The sequence below is a fragment of the Podarcis gaigeae genome, assembly GCF_964106915.1.
Source record: "Podarcis gaigeae genome assembly, chromosome: 11".
Lineage (NCBI taxonomy): Eukaryota > Metazoa > Chordata > Lepidosauria > Squamata > Lacertidae > Podarcis > Podarcis gaigeae.
The window spans coordinates 23,780,619-23,801,137 of record NC_139687.1 but is presented as its reverse complement, the minus strand read 5'-3'; the positions used below and the strand labels follow the sequence as shown (position 1 = coordinate 23,801,137).

The window sequence follows — 20,519 nt, the reverse complement described above, 5'->3', positions numbered from 1 at the left end:
TGATTGCCACTCTGAGATAAAAATCATTCCTCACACTTTGAGACAAAAGTAAATGGCAGTTTGCAATGTTAAGAACCCCTGTGGAAATAAGATGAAATGAGACGAGGCTTCCAGACCTGTGAGAAAAATCAATCTGATGGAAAATTGACAAACTTGTTTAACGTGTCGGCACAAGATCCGAGAGCTGACCCGTAGAGACCTCCACTTAGACACACTGTGAAGTTACTGTCAGTTCTCTTAATCTGTTCAATTACACAACAGGATCTCAAAGGGGAATTTTTACCAAACATCACTTTAAATTAACTTTTTCTCCTCTGTGTTTTAAACCCCCAGCCTTACCTCCCATCCCAAATAATGCCTCTCCAGCATCTCTAATAATTTTTTTTTCTAAACCCAATTGCCTGTCAATGAACATTTTACAGGAAGATCAATTTCATTTTTTTTATTAGTTGGAGAGGAATCTACAAGGCTTTATTTTTTCAAAACAACAACACATCACATCAAAAAGATGAATTTCAATATTTCATGACAAGTTTAACCCCGGTTCAACATTGCTAACTTCTCAGCTATCACTCATATTCACGGATGGGAAAGTTATTAACAAACAATCCTATGCATGCCTACTCAGGAGGAGATCCCACTGAATTCAACAGGACTGACTTCTGTGTAGACGTGCATAGGATTGTGCTGTAACAATTTCTGCAGTTTGGATAAAATAAATGTCATTTGCTGAAGCTACAAGGCAAAGTCACAGAAGAGTCTGAGAGAGAAGGAAAAACTGGTCTGGATTGCTTCTGAATTTCCTACTATTTTTACATAAATGCTCACTGGGCAAGTGAGGTTCTGAAATCAGGACTGTAGTCCTATGCATCAGTTACTGAAAAGTTAAACTCTATTTAAAGAATGAGGTTGTAACAGCATTGAAAAGAAACTGTCCTGGATTCACAGAAACAAATTCCACACCACACATTCCATGAGATGAGGGCATTGGAATGGCCACATCAGATAACGAATCAGAAGAAACCTTGGCTACAGCTTGTGGTTAGTGAAGAGAGCACATAACCGTGAATCTAGGTTTGAATAACATGCCAGGACAAGCCTTGACCTAGCTTGCTGTGGCACAGAAAGGGGAAGAACCAGGGAGGAGCAAAAGTGCTGCAGGCTGTTCTGCAGGAACCCACATGTCCATGCCATTTCTGTAAGACATACAATAATCCCTCATTTTATGTTTGTGTTGTTGTCCCTGCTTGTTTGTACTAGGGCTGACCAAAGATGTCTGTCACCTGAGGTGAACCACAAAATGGTGTGTCCTCCTTCCCACCAGAGAAGAAGGGGTGAGCGAAGACCTACATCAGGAACAGGGGTGGTGGTGGTAAAAATCTCTATGGAGATGTCCTGCCCCTATAGATCCTGTTGTCTGAGGCAGTCACCTCACCTTGCCTCACGGGTGAGCCAGCCATGGTTTGTAGTGAACTGTAAGCCTCTCAGGGAGCCTTTTGGAGGCAGAAGAGGGGGCTAAATATTCTTTAAATAATAGTATAAAAAGAGGAGCACATACAGTGGTACCTTGGGTTACAGACGCTTCAGGTTACAGACTCCGCTAATAGTACCCTGGCTTAAGAACTTTGCTTCAGGATGAGAACAGAAATCGCACGGTGACAGCGGGAGGCCCCATTAGCTAAAGTGGTACCTCAGGTTAAGAACAGTTTCAGGTTAAGAACGGACCTCCAGAACGAATTAAGTTCTTAACCCGAGGTACCACTGTATAAGCACCCAGTGACTTTAGATGTGAAGAAATTTTGTTTTGTTAATCCATCGTGATCTTTTTGCTGATATTCTTTGGCTCTTAGCAGTGCAGTGTACAGGCAGGAGCAGAGGAAAGGTATCATAGAAACACATGTACTTTTATTACAGGGACAGCACTGCAAGGTCTTGGGAGGAAGTCACAACCAATACCAGTCCACTGGATTTCTGCAAACTGTGTGGACAGGTGTGGGATACTCCAGTACGCATGTCCTACAGGGATTGGTTGCTCTGAAACAGTCTATCTAGCCAATTTAAATTGCAGCTGCCTGAATGTCCCCGAGATGGGAAAAAAACTGCTTTAGTCTGGGGCAGAAGACAGACAGACGTGTGATATGATAACAGTCCTGGCCTTCAACCAGTGGAAATATTTAGCTAAAATTAGGCTAAAACTAGACAGCCTGGAGGAACCCTGAAGAAAAGGAACAGCTGCAGGGCCTTCATGAGGCATAATGAGCATAAAAGAACTTTCCAAAACACCTGGATTACAAAGCACCTCTGATAGCATGGAAAACTCTCCAGGCAGACACAAAGAGTTCTCTCTCATATGCAAAGCAGCATTTAGATTTTCACATCAACCTATATGCAATTTGCTGTACACACAATGTCTGTCACTTGGCCGACAGACTTATATTGGTTGGATTGTTTCGATTAATGTTAAAAAGCTGCTTGCCGTATTTTCCTTCCTAAAATATTGCTTCCGTTCAGCAATATGGTTTTACCAGACTATACTTCCAAATAAGATGGAGGAAGAGTTCAGACCATAGCTGTCAACATTTCCCTTTTTTAAAGGGAAATTCCCTTATTCCGAATAGGATTCCTCGCAAGAAAAAGGAAAAGTTGACAGCTATGGTTCAGACATCTTGTTTGTTGCAGCCTTGTGGGAGAAGAAATAAAATGTGACTGGAATTGTCCTCTGCTGAAGCCAAGGGTCACTTTAAATGACTCAACCACATTTACAGGGATCAATTACATGGCATGAATACAGTAGAAATTAAAGTGTTACATGAGTGGATACATGTATGTTGGGGAGAGGGAGACAACCCTGGTGTGCTTCCGATTCAGTGGTTGAGATCCCACAAGGTACGTTATGTCCACATGATTAGTTTATATAAACTAGGCTTGGGAAACCTCAGGCTCAGGGGTTGAATATGTCTTCCAAGCCCCTTTGGGATTTTCCTCAGGCCACACCCCTCATTCGCCATACTTTTCACCTTCCTTGAGGTTGGCTTTTTGGAATGCCCTTCCTACTGAAATATGAGAGGCCCCATCAGTGTTGGCATTCCGCCGGCTTGTCTTTAGGCAAATAGCCCCTTGAACTGAACTTTCAGTGTCATGTTTGTGGTGTTTTTTTTTTTTTAAAAAAAAAAGCCAATAATGGTCACTTACCTAGTACAGAGGTGGGCAGCGGTTGCAACTCAGCACAGTGTTTCCCCTTCCTTCTGAAGCCATGCCATATTTGCCCCAACCGTTGGCTCCTCTCCCCTAGTTGCCGTGGTGCCTGCTGGGTTCCTGCCAAACCCAGTTTGAAATTTCTGGCCAATCCGCAACAGCCTTGGGGGTGGGGCAATCGGAGCAGACCACACTGGAGGGGGCTTCACTCTTATCTGCTCCAAGAGAACAGTCAGCCCCAGAGCATCACCGACCCAGCCCACCCTCTAATCTTGTTTTTTCTTCCCAGGTTTGCAGGCATCGCTATGGTTGTACGACGGCTGCTGTTTTTGCGGGGCCGGGAAGGAATTTCCCCTGCTCTGCAGGTTTTGCCTTTTCCATAGCAATTGTCACCACTTTGGTGGTTTAGGCCAGGGGTCTGCAACCTTTAAGACAAAAAGAGCCACTTGGACCCGTTTCCGAAGAAAAAACAACAACTGGGAGCCGCAAAACCATTGCGACATTTAAAACAAATATAACACTGCATACATTGTTTCTTAGCCCAATGTTATCCTCGTCATTATAAAAATAACTTTTTTGACACTTTTTAATTATTTTTTGTTTGACCCCTCAGAATTACTCCTCCTCATAGAAATAAACGTTATATTAACAAGTTACCTTTTTTTGAGTGTGTGTTCTTCACTCCCCTTCAAAACAGTAGCTGCAAATTGCAAAGCAATAGCAGCAAATCAGCCAGCAACAAAGACATGCTATATACCGTATTTTTCGCTCCATAGGACGCACTTTTCCCCTCCAAAAATGAAGGGGAAATCTGTTTGCGTCCTATGGTGCGAATGCAGGCTTTCGCTGAAGCCTGGAGAGCGAGAGGCATCGGTGCGCACCGACCCCTCTCGCTCTCCAGGCTTCAGGAAGCTATCCGCAAGCCTTGCAAGCCCGGCGGGAGTTCCCACAGGCTCACAAGGCTTGCGGGCAGCAGCCTGCAGCCCCAGCGAGTGTCCGCAAGCCTTGCGCGCCTGGCGGGAGCTCCCGCCAGGCGCGCGAGGCTTGGGGCGGCAGCCTGTTGCCCGAAGCACAGGGAGCCCTCCGGAGGGCTCCCCGTGCTTCAGGCGAGTGTCTGCAAGCCTTGCGCGCCCGGCAGGAGCTCCCGTCGGGCGCGCAAGGCTTGGGGCGGCAGCCTGTTGCCCGAAGCACAGGGAGCCCTCCGGAGGGCTCCCCGTGCTTCGGGCGAGTGTCTGCAAGCCTTGCGCGCCCGGCAGGAGCTCCCGTCGGGCGCGCGAGGCTTGGGGCGGCAGCCTGCTGCCCGAAGCACAGGGAGCCCTCCGGAGGGCTCCCCGTGCTTCGGGCGAGTGTCTGCAAGCCTTGCGCACCCTGCAGGAGCTCCCGTCGGGCGCGCGAGGCTTGGGGCGGCAGCCTGTTGCCCGAAGCACAGGGAGCCCTCTGGAGGGCTCCCCGTGCTTCGGGCGAGTGTCTGCAAGCCTTGCGCGCCCGGCAGGAGCTCCCGTCGGGCGCGCGAGGCTTGGGGCGGCAGCCTGTTGCCCGAAGCACAGGGAGCCCTCCGGAGGGCTCCCCGTGCTTCGGGCGAGTGTCTGCAAGCCTTGCGCACCCTGCAGGAGCTCCCGCCGGGAGCTGCTGCTGCTGGGAGCCCCCACAACCCCCGAAAGAGGACTCGCTCCAGAGATCCTGGCGGCTCCCAACCCGGGGTCGCTTCACCGCGCGGGGCAACAATGAGTGAAAGGAGGCGCACTAAAAACAATGGCTCACGGGGAAGGCGGGCGCGTGCCGCTCGGCCCTTGGGGAGCCTTCCTGCTGCCGCTGCCCTGCGCCCAACTCGCGAGGAGAGTGGCGCTGTCTTCTGCTCTCCGCCGCCGCCTCACAGATGACAGCGACTGCACGGGAACAAAGGAAAATGCGCCTCCTCCCCTCGCCTCCACCCCGGAGCCACGGCAAAGGAGTTAAAGAGCCGCATGCGGCTCCGGAGCCGCAGGTTGCCGACCCCTGGTTTAGGCCTTAGGTGGAATCCTTTAGTCAAGCATCTGAAGAAGGGGTGAAGTGGTGACTCACTCACTTCCTGCAGTGGCAATAACAGGGTACCCTGTTAGAGGGGTCATGAGGGTAATCTCTGTCCACAAGCACATGGCAGAGGGGCCTAGAGCTACCCTCAGCAATTTGGGGAGGGACCAGTTGCGTAAAATCATGTTTTGTGTTGGTCCCATATTCCCCTGACCCTGACATGCCTCAGACCCCCAGCAAGGGGTTGAGAGGGATACACACCCAATGCCTATACCAAGGTTTACCTACATCCTTCCACTTGCCTTGCCCCACTCCTTGGTCATGGGACTCCTCATAAGGAAGCTGTGCCTGGAGGAAGAACTGTGAGGGGAAGAGACTTCATCAGACAAGGCCTCCTTCCACCTGCCTTGCCTCACCCTCTGGCCCTGGAACTCCTCATAAGGAAGCTGTTCCTGGAGGAAGAACAGTGAGGGGAGAGACTTCGTTAGGCAAGGCCTCCTTCCACCTGCCTTGCTCCACCCTCATCCAGGGGTTGGCAATGTTTACCTCACCTGGGCCGGTTCACACCAGGGACATCCCTCTGTGGGACAGATTGCATGCATGCCTGTGATTTCCAGCGTCTGCATCTGCACAGATGTGATTTCTGACATTTGCGTAGATGTGATTTCCAGCATCTGTGCATGCACAGATGCGATCTCCGGTGCCACAAAAGCAAGTCCCCGCGCCATGCTGTGCCGGTTTAGCGCAGCGCACAGTGACTGGCTGAGTGGGCCGCTCAGTTTGGGGGCAGCTTGTGGGCTGGTTAAACGACCCCCATGGCCGCTTGTGGCCCATGGGCCTTAGGCTGCCTACCCCTGCTCTAGTCTCTGCTTCTCAATCTGTATTGTATTATTTTATGTACTGTGGTTTGCCATTGTTTTATTGATTATAGTTTAGAAATTATTTATTGTAACTGTTGAGTGGATTTCTGTTTAACTTTTATATGTTATTATTATTTTTTACTATTTTAATAATTGTTGAATGTTACTTTTTGATGTAGGTTGCTTACTTATTTGAAAGTTTTGTTTTATTATCACATTTTTGTATTGCATTAGATTGTTATAAGAAGTACAGTGGTACCTCAGGTTAAGTACATAATTTGTTCCGGAGGTCCATACTTAACCTGAATCTGTTCTTAACCTGAAGCACCACTTTAGCTAATGGGGCCTCCCGCTGCTGCCGGAACACGATTTCTATTCTCATCCTGAAGCAAAGTTCTTAACCCGAGGTACTACTTATGGGTTAGTGGAGTCTGTAACCTGAAGCGTATGTAACCTGAAGCATATGTAACCCGAGGTACCACTGTACATTTTTTGTTTCTTCAGCTTGTAAACCGCCTTGAGTATTGCAAGATAGAAAGATGGTATACAAATTAAAAATGATGATGATGATATGTTGTTGTGTCTTCTCCTTTGACTGTGAGGCCTGGCTCCTGGGAGAGGGGGTGCTGTGGCTACGCAATAATCATGCCTTGGCAGAGCTAACCAGGTCCTGTTAGCTGACTGTAGTGTCCTTACTATGCAGTACATAGTTAAAAAAAAAAAGTGGAACAAACAATATTCTCTTCCATCCTTAATTGCATGTACCTAAATGAATTCAGAATGTTGATAGGAATGCAGAGGCCTCGAAGGTTTGAGTACACTATTCATATAGTCAGCATTTACAGTGCATTTATCATGAATATAATCTTCCTAGAAAGATAATAAAAAATAAAACCAGAGATTGAGCAAATACACTGCTCCAGGCATAATCAACCTTTGAATATCAAGGGGGCAGTGCTTTCAGAGCTATGCTCATGCCCATGTTGCTTCCGAAAGGAAAGAAAAGGTTGCCTTGCCATCAGTGTACCCATGTGCATTGCTCCTTGTTTGAATTATGCTTGTGAAGTGCACATCTAAGCAGTTTATATGGAGGGGGAATGGAGACAATGGCAGAGCTCTCCCTCCCTCTCATCTGCTTCATATGGATGGGACACTAAGGTACACTCCAGAAAAAGGGGTCTTACAGGGAGTGTCATGCTTAAGGTAAGATGTGGCCACTGAGATCTGCTTTGATTGATCATGTGGGCAAGCCCTTGGCTGGTGGCAATTGAGAATTACTGCCCCATAAGTCAATCAATGCCTTTCCTTTATTTTGTTCACAATGAAGGCTCTTAGTTCCAAAAAGACGTACAATTCAGTGTCTAAGAGAGAGGGGGGGGAGAGAACGAAAAGCAGGTTTAAAAGAGTAAATCACTCTTTGCCTTACTATAAAATTAACTACTACAACAGAACACTGGGGATGAATGCAACTATTTTAATGCATCTCTTGGGGGGAGGGGATATTGCGCCAGCTGGCAACTGCTATAAAAATGCCAAGATATTAGCGGTGGCTTTTCTAGGAAAGAAACATCACTGAGTGTAGCTCTGATAACAAATGGCAGGATTTCAGTGGTGGCCAAGGGCAAGTCAGTAAATACAAGAAGGGAGACAATCCTTGCCTTCAGTTCGCCTGTCAGTGAGTTGATTGATTGTTGCACAGAGCCTTGAATCCCACTCTTGTTGTTATTTGCTTCATGTTTATTTTAAAAAAGGGATGCCAGTGGGTAACAATCACATTGGCACCAGGAACTTTCAATTATGCAGGCAGGGAAGGCAGAAGTAAATGTATTGTTGCACGCCATCCCAAACCCAGAATGATGTGTGCAAGATTCCAGGGTTCCAAGCATGAACACCCCAAAAAGGTCTCATTTCTCCCATAGACGTGGCCTTGGAGTCAAACAGAAATCGACCATTGCTCAGCTTCTCTGGCTTTCCAGGCTGCAGCTTTTCTTCTGGGTCACAATTACAGCAAACTCTCAACTCAATCGCCAGCTTTGTTGGTTACAGCATGGTGCTGGCAACGCCAAGGTTGCAGGTTTGATCCCCATATGGGACAGCTGCGTATTCCTGCATTGGACTAGATGATCCTCAGAGTTCCTTCCAACTCTATGATTCTATGATAATTGGGGGAAGGGTCCCCCATTTGCATTTGGCACAGATTCCCTTCTCTGTTTGCTTCCTTAGTGGCCCATCACCTTTCCTTTGTTCTCTTAATGACCCATCATTCCAGGTGATTATCTCAACACATGGAGCTAGCCTGGCTTATTTAGATTTTAACACTTACTGGATCCAGGAATTATAGGTGTCAGGCACCCACAAACTCATAACAGTGTTTAGCTTTACTTGTGGAGTTGCTATCGTCATTGTGCCTGCCACAGTTTTTTTCTATTTCTGTGAGCTACCTTCTACCTGCACATATTGTGGTTCTGTTACCCAGGAACTCCTGTGTCAGATCCTATGGTTAACTGCTTGCTTGATTTCATAGAACTGTCAGAGCTGAGCTATTAGTAGTAGTCTGGAGATAACCAATAACTGGTCCAAGGGCAATCAGGATCGAGTAGAAAACCAGAAGACTGGAATGGAGAACAAACCAGGTGTCAATAAAGTAGAGAAGGGATGAGGAACCTGTGAGCTTCTAGATGTTCTTGGCCTAAAGTTCCTGTTATCCCTGACCATTCGGCTTTGCTAGCTGTGGCTGATGGGATACCAAAAATACCTGGACAGCCTCAGGTTCCCATCCTCACAGTAGAGGGATCAGAGGGTAAATCAGAGGAGAGGACCAGTAAACAAATTGGGAGTCAGGGCAAATAACAGAAATGCAAAAGACTAGATTTCTGGTTGATCTGAGTGCTCAAGCAGGGCTTAGCTGGAAAAGGAAGTCTGTTATATGATCCAATGGCCAGGCCAGATCGGGAAGGTTTCTCCAGCTATGCGGGGGCCAGCGGACAGCAGTTCCTGACACCAACAAAGGCAATAGAAGAGTAGGGAACACCAAGGAAGTAGAAAAAGGGAGGGGAACAAAGCTAATCTGTTTCAAGATGGAGGTCATGAAAACTGAACAATGGGGTCCCATGCGACGAATGTGTTCTTAAAGATTCTGTTTCCACAGCGCAGGGGTTTATATAGAACAAAAGGAGAATGTTCTCGGAAAAGAGGGCTCCATAGCACCTCAGAGTATTGGGGAAGCTAGTTCACTACCAGTCTCCTGGCTATTGGTATTGTGTGAACAGGTTGGGATGGGCTCCTTGTGCATAATTGTACAGGGAGTCAACTGAATAGAAGATTGAGGGCAGTGGAGCTATTGAACTATTGTTGGATTTCATGTGCAAATCCTGGGTAGAGGTTCATTACCTTTGGAGGCAACACTTGCTGGCATGGAGCTATATTCCCATCAGAATGATCAGACAGAAGAGTGTTCTTATAGTGGCTGTGTGTAGAAGGAATCACATGCAGAGTAATGTATTTGCATATATCTGAAGTCCCTACATCTCCATGGCTACAGAGGGTAATCCTGCCTCCTGTTATGAAGGAGGACTAGAGCCCAACGCTCTTCACTTCCAGTGGAAGCTGGTCCATTAGGACAAGTGGAGCACTGCCCCTCCAACCTACAAAGTGTTAGAATCTTATTTGGAAAGAATTGCACATTTTTTTCAGTTGCCTCTTCTCGCTTGCTTGCGGTCACCTATGATAAATAGCTTTTCTTGATGTTGGAGAAAAAAACACTTGAGATTCATTCAAGCTCTTGCCCTCAGAAGAACAGCTACCAGGTATATGTTACTTTATTCGCCTATATTTACGATATTGTGTCAAACAAGGTAGATCATTCTCATGTTTTAAACAAATGTATTCAGGTAGCATTTTATTTTAAACCCTAATATGATTAATATGGAACCTCGCAGGGTGCTCCCGGTTGACATTCTCTGCTCTCAACCTATGTACTGCTATAAAGAAGAAAGAAAAATAAGATGTTACTCCAGGGCAGGCATCAATCTCCATAAACAGTTGCTGATTCATCATCAGCTATCTTGCATTGGTCTGATGTCTCCATGATGGGAAAACCCCAGAAGGAGAAATTTTTAGTGTGGTGCCTAAATTTTCTTCATATTGTCATGTAAAAGAAAAAAGAAAAAATCTCCCCACTGATTTTTCCTTATTTTATTGCATTCTTCTTGGTGGAATAAACAGAACCTGGAGTTTTCAAATATGCATAGGTTGTAGGGAACAGTGGCCCCGATTCTCACATCACTCAGAATGGGTTACCTCTGAAGTTACTTTGAGAAGTGTCGTCTGTATGGCCACTTGTGCTTTTGCTTGATTTAAAACTATGCCAGAGACAAGATACTATGCTGAGGGGGCAATCTGGGCTCTTTAATACACCCTAGAGGACTCTGGGCACATAAAATAATAAATAGATTTTTTCTTTTTTCACTATTTATTTCTCTTTAGGTGTCTATTATAATTCTTCACACACTTCTTGTTTGAACTAACAATAAAAACAGAAATGACAGATTGTCGGTCCATTGATCGAAATAATAACAACAAAGCCACAATACGGCAATATCTAAGTTATCACAAAGCAGAGAGCAAACTTTTGAATTCTCCAGACAATGTATATCTGTCCTATTGAAATCAATGGGACCCAGAGGTACTTAGCTTTGGTTGGTTTGAGTTCCATGTATGTTTTATTTCGGTTGATAGAAGACCCACCCTAAAGGTAAAGCAATGTATGGCAAGGCAATCGTATGTAAGTTTACTCAGAAGTAAGTCAGTGGGACTTACTCTCAGGTGGCCATACATGCATGTATTTCCAAACTTGTTGTCCTCCAGATGTTTTGGGCAGATTCCGTCACCCCTGCCAGTATGCTTAATGATGGCAGTTGTGCTTCAAAACACCTGGAAGAAGCCAGGTTGGGAAAAGCAAATGTACTGCAGTGTAATTGCTAGAACCTGCTGCCTCCTTGTAAAAGTTAATAAAATCCAGTTTTTGCATAGCTTATTCAAAGCACTATAGTTTTGTCTGCTGAAAGATAACCCCCCTGCCCGAGATGTACTAAGTAATATTGGTATTATTTCATGCTGATTAAATTGACATCCATTCAAAATAATTACCCAGAGCTAGTGCTTTTGCAGTTGTTATTGGGGAGAGATTTGCATGCTGGATGGACACAGCACCCTACAATTGGGGGGGATCGATCCAGCACTACTTGTGTATAGCTGTATATCCATTTATCTCTGTGACATTATAGTTTTATCTGAAAGGCAGCAAACTTAAGTTCGGCAGAAGAAGTTGTCTTTCTCCCCAGCCAAGTTCTGAATCCCGAAGAAGATAAAGTGAGACATCAACTATCTATAAAAAACAGGATATTTCTCTTACTTTCCCAAAGAGCAGGTCCAGAAGTACTAAAATATCCTGAAAGGCAAGACCATCATCAGCTGGCAGAAACTTTAGGCCAGGCATGGCTAAAGTCCGTTTTGGGGGCCTAATCCGGCCTGCTGGTCGGTTTAATCCGGCCCTGTGGAAGTTTACTTCCTGGGGTAAAATCATAAAAAAGCTCAACTTCAATCCTAAAAAAAGGTTGGCCCTTTGGTGAGCCCTCACAGCCCTTTACTTCATCAAATCTGGCCCTCTTTGTAAAAGTTTGGACACCACTGCTTTAGGCACTTGTTGAGGGCTCATGATAATAATAATAATTTATTATTTGTACCCCGCCCATCTGGCTGGGTTTCCCCAGCCACTCTGGGGGGCTTCCACAGAGACCAAAAATACGCTAAAATGTCACACATTAAAAACTTCCCTGAGCAGGGCTGCCTCAAGATATCTTCTGAATGTCAGGTAGTTGTTTATGGCTTTGACATCTGATGAGAGGGCGTTCCACAAGGCGGGTGCCACTACCGAGAAGGCCCTCTGCCTGGTTCCCTGTAACTTGGCTTCTCGCAATGAGGGAACCGCCAGAAGGCCCTCGGAGCTGGACCCCAGTGTCTGGGCAGAACGATGGGGGTGGAGACGCTCCTTCACTTTTGCAGGTGCTCCTCCAGTGAACACCAGGCAGTTGTTATAGGAATTGCTTACAATGCTTTGCAGGAACCAAATGGGCAATTGCAGTGGCAGCCAACTTGCATTTATCAGAAACGTATTGATGCTTCTACCGTCTTCCCCAACTCCACTTCCCTGGCTTGTAAGCCTGCCAACTCCCAAATACAGGAGGAAGGGGAGGAAGAGGTGGAGAGGCGCCAGCCACCCAGCACATGCTGACATGGTGGGCTTACAGGAACACTGGGCTCCCCCTGCCCAAGAGGACAATATGCTCAGGGACACCTCCAAGTTTCAGAAACTCATTGCTGTGTATGCTGTTTCTCAAAATTAAAACATGCTCGCAGCAGCTCCCAAAAGCAGAGGCTGCGTAAGATAATCCACTAACAATTAAGAGACACGACAAAACTTGTATAGCTATATCAACTGCAGTTTAATTAAAACTTCTCATATTAATAAATGAATAATAAAATTCAAAGCCCCACTGATGCTGTAATTCATAAGGCCTAACATTAAAAATACAAGAATGTAATCCAGATAACAGCAAATAATGCATCTCCAAAACTGAATATTGACCCCCAGCAACAACCTCTAAACAATAACCCCACCCTGATAGGCTCTAGCCTCTTTTCGGTGGCAGAAGCAGAGTAATCAGAATAATCCCAGGCCAGGTAGAAATGGACAGAGAGCAGGGGCCAGGTCTCATAGGACTCCCAGCAAGATGGTTCTGAGAGAACGTCAGGATTCCCATGGATCCTTGACCAACCATTCTGCTCACAGAACTCAGCACTTCTGCTGACTAGAATCCTGGACTGATCACTCTGGCACCTTCAATATTATTTTAGGGACCTCTGGTTATGTACTTAATTTGTTCCAGAGGTCCGTTCTTAACCTGAAACTGTTCTTAACCTGAAGCACCACTTTAGCTAATGGGGCCTCCTGCTCCTGCCACACCGCCGGAGCACGATTTATGTTCTCATCCTGAAGCAAAGTTCTTAACCCGAGGTACTATTTCTGGGTTAGCAGAGTCTGTAACCTGAAGCATATGTAACCTGAAGTGTATGTAACCCGAGGTACCACTGTATATGTATAGTTGTGGTCCCTTTTGTATTTATTTTTTAGGGGGGTGGGTTGTGTCGGAGTTGCCTTTTTACATATTTGTTATGTTATGTTATATATATTTTAGATATATGTTATGGGGTTTTTTAATGCTAGGTTTTGATGTTTGTATAATTTGGATCATTTCTTATGAAAGAAGCGGGCAATAAATATATAAATGGAATGACTTGGAAACATGGCTCTTGGCTGTTTGGGTCTTTAAAGTTTCATAGATGCCATTTGAATTGAGCCTGGAAATAGACAGGGAGACAGTACAGATGACAAAGGGCTGGTATTATATGATCCTTTTTGTTTGCTTCACTGTTTTGGACAAGCTGAACTTCCCTGACCATTTTTAAAGCAGTGTCATCATAGTTGGTATATTGGTGGAAGCTGATAAAAGGAATTCTGAGCCATGAAATTCACCTCAAGGGAGTGTGATGGCAAAGACACACCAGATCTTGGGGGGGGGGGGGGGCAGCTGCCGGTCCTCACAGAACAGTTTATACACCACTCAACTGATCAAGCAAACCACCCACTAAGAGGATACACAGTGGTATCCAGTAAAGTTTTACTGAAAGTTGATTATAAATTAATGGATCTAACGTAGTCATGTTCATTCATTTCAATGGCTCTACTCTGAGTAAAGTGTGGTTGAAGACCACTGAAAATACTATTGCTATTTGTCATTGGCTGTGCCTATGCTTTTTACAGTCTCAGTTCTAAAATATTCAGGACACATCAAATAAAATTATTTGATAAGCAGAATGAGTTGAAAAGAAGTGTGTAGCCTAGTCTTACATGTTCCGATTTTCAAAAGAAACTCAACACATGTAAATCAGACGTTTGTTCTTTTCTAGACTAGTTATTTGGGATTTACATTTTTGCCCTGTTCCAGCAAGATAGCCCCGTGTTTACCTGATTCAGATTCTTTTCTGGTCACCACCAAACTTGATCGATGCATTTGCTTGTAGATCAGCTTTTGCTAACTCAGTTTCCTCCAGATATTTTGGACTAGAGCTCCCATCAGATTCTGCCAGCTGCCATAGATGAACATGCACATGCCTACCTAGTTCCAAAGCATGGTGAGATTTGGATTGAGCCATTCTGTTCTAGTCTGGGTTTGTTTGCTTTTAAGTAAAAAAACAAAAACAAAAGAATTTAAAACTAGTATGGAAGACTTATTGATCCATGACTGTATAGAAAGGTCTCTTCCATCCCTCTCAGCCTACACCTGGTCTTTAGCCCCGTGCCAGTTCCCAGCAGTAGAGACAAGATGACAGAGTAGCTGGAATGATTACAGCTGAGTGAAAGGTACTTTAATTTTGCAGAACTTTAGTTAGCTACATGGTTTGTTTCCTCTAATCGCACGATTACATGACATTTCTATGGGTTTCTGCGGAAAACCCAGGTAGATGGGTGGAGTATAAATATTTATTATTATTATTATTATTATTATTATTATTATTAGCCTACCATTTTTTTAAAGGCCACAATTCAGTTTCAGATTTTGTTATAAACCTAAATCTTGTACATCTTAACACACAACAAGGCTGCCCTTTTCCTTAATTTGGATCAAAGCTGGTTTGATGGGAAATGTATCAAAACAAGAGGATATGAATTGTGGCTCATGTTGTGTGTATACTGCTTCCCAAAACACTGTTGAGAGCACACTGTGTGCAGAGTAGATGGGGATAACAGTATGTATATAGCCCATATGTGAATTCCGGGACTAAATTAGTCAAGCAACTCTTGAATCGCCCCTTTAGATACTTTAGATAACATTGCACCAACATTAGCTTTCATCCATTGTGAACTCAAAGCCAAATGAATTGGCAGTGAACCCACATAAGGCTAAATCAAGAGAGATTAACACAGAATCATTCAGCTGCCCATAAAAAATAAAGCCTCACTTGAGTCTTAACAGCAGATACAAGACTGCTGAGCCATAGTTTCTCCTTACATGCATTCATCCACCCACCCACCTTCCTACCCTCCCATATACTTACTCCTGAGAATAATTCTTTTTTAAGGATAGGAAAGCCTCTCCTTATCTCACTCAGTGCAAATAAATAATAGTCAGTTTTACATAACATTTGACAGACTATTTGGATAAAGCTGTAACACTTAAATTAAGGCTTAAAGCTGAAGTGGGCTAAAAGTTTCACATTTGAAAAGCACGAATCTAGATTGTGGCATGAAATGATGTGCTCTCATAATAGAAACTTTAAATATATATATCTAAAAATGTGCTTTGTGTTAAATTGAAAGGGTTTGTGTTAAATTGAAAGGTATTTTGCCACAGGAAGAGTGTCCTTAATGATTGAGGAGTATTTTAGGGTGCTCTGTGGCAGTTCCTGAATCAGTGAGGTGACTCAATGGAGATTTATGAAGCTGATGACTGGGCCACCTATAGACCGGGTGCTCTAAAAATGGGCTCCATCTATTATAAGGCTGGCTACAGCCAGAAAGATAGCTGGAATCATTTGAAGACATGCAGAGATATTGAGAAGTTGAAACTGTTGCAGTGATAAGATTTGTGTGTGTAAACTGTGTGTGTGAAATGAGAAGTGGAGATAACTGCTGAAGAAGGTAGCTAGAAGACAAGAAGAGGGTGACATCATGCAAGGTAAAGCAAGCAGAAAAAGATGCAGGGGGTGGAAGAATTAAAACAACTGAAATGAAAGTGCGGTCCCCTCTATAAATATGGATGCCATATATATTGCATTCAACCAATTACTTATCCTTGAAGGATTTTTTTTGGGTTGGGAAGGGTCACAGCTCAGTGGTACAGTGTACGATAATGCATGCAGAATGGGCAGCAGGTGATGTAAAAACCCCTCTGCCTATGACCCAAACAGGTGTTATCAGTCAGAAAAAGACAATGTTGGATCAGATAGTATAAAGCAGCTCCACATTTTGAAGTTATGAATTAAATCAAGATCAGAAAAATAAAATCAGCAACTAAAACATGCTTGCTTGCCTTCAATCTAATCCTGATTAAGGACTGAATTACAAGGATCGGGGTAGGCAACAGATCAAAGAAATCTATTGATGAAAACTTCTCTTTTATAAAGGAAAAAATACTCTAGAGGGGAGAAACCAATGCTTTTACAGAGGTGTAATACCATTGTCTTTCTTTTGCAAATACCAAACCTGCAACTCTAAGAAAGCTCTTCAAAAAAATCCTCTGCAATCAACTCACCTTCTCCAAACACTTAGGGAGGGCAAGGGGAGAGAGGGAATAGTTGCATGTAAAAAATGAAACCATCAACATTGTGCTGAAGCAGGCCCCTCTGCCAAATCTTTACAGTACGTCAATCTACAAAAATGCACACACAAGTCTGGAATGTCTTGTTTGTATGTTTGCACTTTGAAGAACAGACTCAGCAATCTCTTTTCCGAATTTACCGATAACCAAAAGGAAAACAAAACAATCTGTCTGTGTTGTCAGTTGTGTAAAGTGAGGGAGATGGAGAAGAGTTATTTCCTCATTTGTCAGGGATTTTCTATAGGCACCGAAACAGGAAAATTCAATAGTCCATTACATTCGGCAGATCTTGTGAGATGAACAAGTTAAAATTCACTGTCATGCAAACATTTTAGATGCTTTCTTAAATAGACTTGTTTTAAAGCTGGGTTTGTTTGTTTGCTTAATGCAAGGCTGGCATTCATCAGGTCTGAGAGATATTAACAGCGATGCCAATTCTGCCCAATTTTCTTTTGTGGCTTTGCATGCAACGACACTGAAAACAGTAGCAGATGTTTGCCTTTCCAAGTGATGCTTTGTTGATGTGCGTGCGTGCGTGCCCTGGACCAACAGGACCACCTTTGCATTCCACAATATTCTGCTTCCTTTGTAAAAATTACATAATGGATTTTTTTCTGTGTTCAATACTTGAGCAGACCAAAGCTCCTCCTTCTCTGCCAACCCCCCCCCCCCCCGGGCTACTGATGCCCAGCAGGCAATCACACAGGTAATATATGATTTGCTGTTGAGGGGAACTCCTACAAAGCTGTCTGTGGTAAATGTATCATTTTCTGCTGGGGATGATGAGATACGCTATATTTTGTTGTAATTGATGCATGGAATGTGCCATTTGTCATTGAGAAAAGGACCCTCATCTGAACTGCAGGTGGCATGGTAGTCTGGCTAGAGGACAGGGAAGTAGATATGGTGGCAGATCAATCCCATATTTAATTTGGCCCAGCTTGAGGGGACTGGTCTCTACTTGACATGGGGCCATCTTATTTGAGAGGGGCTCTTTTAATTTTCAAATTCTCACCCCCCCCATTTCTAATACTTGCCTAATTCCTGAATGAAACAAGAGCAAAATTTCATGAGTAGCAAAAATATAGTTCCCACTGTGTGTTTCTCTTTTTTTTTACAGCTAATTACAAGGTTAAGAGCAATGCAGAACAACTGAAATATATTAATTACAGAGATTGGTGCACTTCTAAAAGTGAAAAAATGCTGAGGCATCATTTTCATTCATTGTCTTTATTTGTGAAAATACTGCTACTATTTAAGTGGATATAAAGCCCTGCATTTATATGCATTCACATACGTTTGTGACATGCCAAGCAAAATCCACTGTACAGGGTTTTTTTTCCTTTTGCAAAGGCTTTTAGTTTCAATTTGAAATATCTAATAAGAAAACATTCAAAGAACTGTCACGGAAATGACACAGCAAGCCCTTTCTGTCCTCAGGAATTGATGCTGCGAGACTGGACTTGTGATTTATACAAACATACTAATGTTGTTTTCAGAGCTGTGCTGCCTAAAGTCTTCTAGATTAGCCAAACATTTTGACAATAATGGCAACTCTTCAGGTGAAGCCTGAACATTTGATATTTTGGATTAAAACACTTTAACCTTTAAAAAACAAATACACAGTGTTGCATGGGAGGGGAAGAATCACCCTTTATCAAATTGTTACATTCTAAAGGTTACTTATTGCCCTGTCTGTGTTTCCAGTGTATGCTTGTCAACTGTCTTCAAATTTAACCCTTCACAATAGTTTAACAGGCTTAAAACTAACCATTTCATCACAACATTCTCTGCACATCCTGTTTTGGATTCCAAACGTTTTGCACTGTGGCAACTTCAGGTATGGCAAAAAAGTTGGGCAGCAGAAAATTATACCCTGGAACTGGGCACTTTCAGGACTGGGTCTTTAATTAGCTTAACAATAAAAACCATAATTCGTTTGTTTTAATTCAGTATTTACTAACCAGCAATGACAGAAGAGTAAGGCGCAATACTACACATGCCTATTCAGAAGGAAGTCTCACTGTGTTCAATGGAAGTTACTTCCAAGTAAGTGTGTATAAGGATACCTGTCTAAGATAACTTTGTTATTAGGTCAGTTTACAGGGGCACATTTCTCCAGCTGAAAATGAATCCAGATACATGACTGCACAAAGAAAGATTAGTTTAAACACATGGCTGTGCTTATGCTGAACCAGCAACCATTTCTGTGGGTCTGGAAAACAGTAGCGAAGAGTTCACACTAGACTTTCTCAACATGATCTATACATGTGGTTGCGCAGAAGAAGGAAACATTCTGAATCCACTAAGCTGTATATCTGCAAAGGCATAGATCGAAGAACCATGCACAATGTTTTAAACAGAGATTGTGGGCTCTCATATTCCTTCCCACTGCAGCTTCCATCCACCCTGAAAAAACATGAATTGATATGTGATGTGGCATACAGCCTAGGGAAAGGGATTGGAGAGAAACCGCCTGCCATAAAGGAGCAAAAATGCCTTCCACTTGTGCATGGGTCACTTGGGACATGCCCCAATATGTAACCTGGCAAGTTTGAACATAACAGGAAACTCTGGATTTTTACACGAGCCATTTTAGGTTCTGGCTTTTAAACAAACCATAGTTCTTCACCACATCCAAACATGGGAAACGGTGGCTTCTTTTAAACTACAGTGAGTGAGCATGTCAGCATCAGGAACCACTTCTGGATCGTCTGAACTAACTATAGTTTTAACTAACCAGTTCCAAGTGCCTTTGGCATGCCCCAGGAGAGATGAAGAGATATTGTACAGACCAAGGCTCACCACAGTTCTTTTACAGAGTGGGGAAAACTATGAATTTTTACCTCTGAATTGGTCATTTGTCTTTATGTTTTTCAGATTTGCTTAGTGAACATTGTTAAAAATGAAAACGTTGTGGGAAACCGGAAGGTGCAAGCATGGAGAAACCAAAAGAAGGGCACATTCAGCCAGGAACAACTGCTACAGAAGCCTGTCTCAAAATAACATGCATTCACAAGATACTGAAAACTAGATGCAGGGCAAAAACATCACTTTGGCAGCACCAACAGAAACCAGCAGATCATCTGCTTAAATATCCATTCCATATGAGTCCAGCATTTATTAAAGATTCCATCCAAAATAAGGATTTGTCATCAAAATGTTATATTCTTGCATCACAGTTATCTGTGAATTTTCACAACTGTGCAGCTCAAACACACAAATGTGGGTAGTATCCATTTAAGATCAGTCTCTAATTTAAGTGAGTCCAGGAAAGGAATCAACTCTTCCTATCTGAAAGGAAATATGAGCAGCAAAAATAAGGAAAAAAACATTAAAGAAAAAAGTGTAATGTATACATTGCTGAAACTACCCACAGAACCAGCAGAAACCCACTTCAATAAATTTGCCAAAAGGCTTTTAAACATCAGATTTATGTATACAAAAATCTTACAATGCATCTTTAAAGAGTTGTTTCTATCCTGAACTTGTAGTAGGAAAAAAACACACACATCCAAATAGTGTTTCTATTTTATGTAAACTTACAGTTATGTTGCATCAAAAAAAGTTGCAAACCCTCTGCAACATTTTACTCAACTTGCAGATGTTTAGGTTGACAAATAAACTTTCCAAAAAAATTAAATATATCTGACCAGGTTTCTCTTTCAATATTTCCACGAAAAGACAGAATAGACATTCCCCACTACATTGAACAATACATACATACATGTATGTATATGTATATTCAATATTAAAAGCTTAACATATATTTAATATAAAGCAAAAATATTCATAAAAAACTTAACAGTGTTCAAATGTTCAGCCTAAATCTGCCGAGTATTTGACTATCACATCATGAATTAAGAGGCAGTTGACATATTGGGTGTCCAGCCCATCTGGTAAGCCCGTTCCAAAGTTCTCTTGCAGTCTTGTAGTACAGTACTGAAAGTGATGTGCGGATGCTGCTGGACTAGTTGTTCCACAGTCACTTCATTCACCTGCAAACAAAAGAAAG

At 43.3% G+C, this 20,519-nt stretch overlaps 1 protein-coding gene and 2 long non-coding RNA genes across 3 annotated transcripts in view; 1 reads left to right on the top strand and 2 right to left on the bottom strand.

The window, feature by feature from the left end:
• The first annotated feature begins 1,141 nt into the window (after positions 1-1,141).
• Positions 1,142-19,670, top strand: LOC310827008. The gene is made up of 2 exons (XR_014556128.1): positions 1,142-1,334; positions 19,385-19,670. It is a non-coding gene; the product is annotated as an uncharacterized lncRNA (long non-coding RNA).
• On the bottom strand, positions 12,545-12,985 carry LOC310827011. Its single transcript, XR_014556131.1, has 2 exons — positions 12,956-12,985; positions 12,545-12,862 (listed from the first exon to the last, which is right to left on the bottom strand). It is a non-coding gene; the product is annotated as an uncharacterized lncRNA (long non-coding RNA).
• FBXL17 (F-box and leucine rich repeat protein 17) overlaps positions 17,719-20,519 on the bottom strand; it is a 146,496-nt gene continuing 143,695 nt past the window's right edge. The window contains exon 9 of the mRNA XM_083702388.1: positions 17,719-20,502. Coding sequence (XP_083558514.1) covers positions 20,365-20,502 — 138 coding nt within the window. The 3' untranslated portion in view covers positions 17,719-20,364. The remainder of the gene's footprint in view (positions 20,503-20,519) is intronic.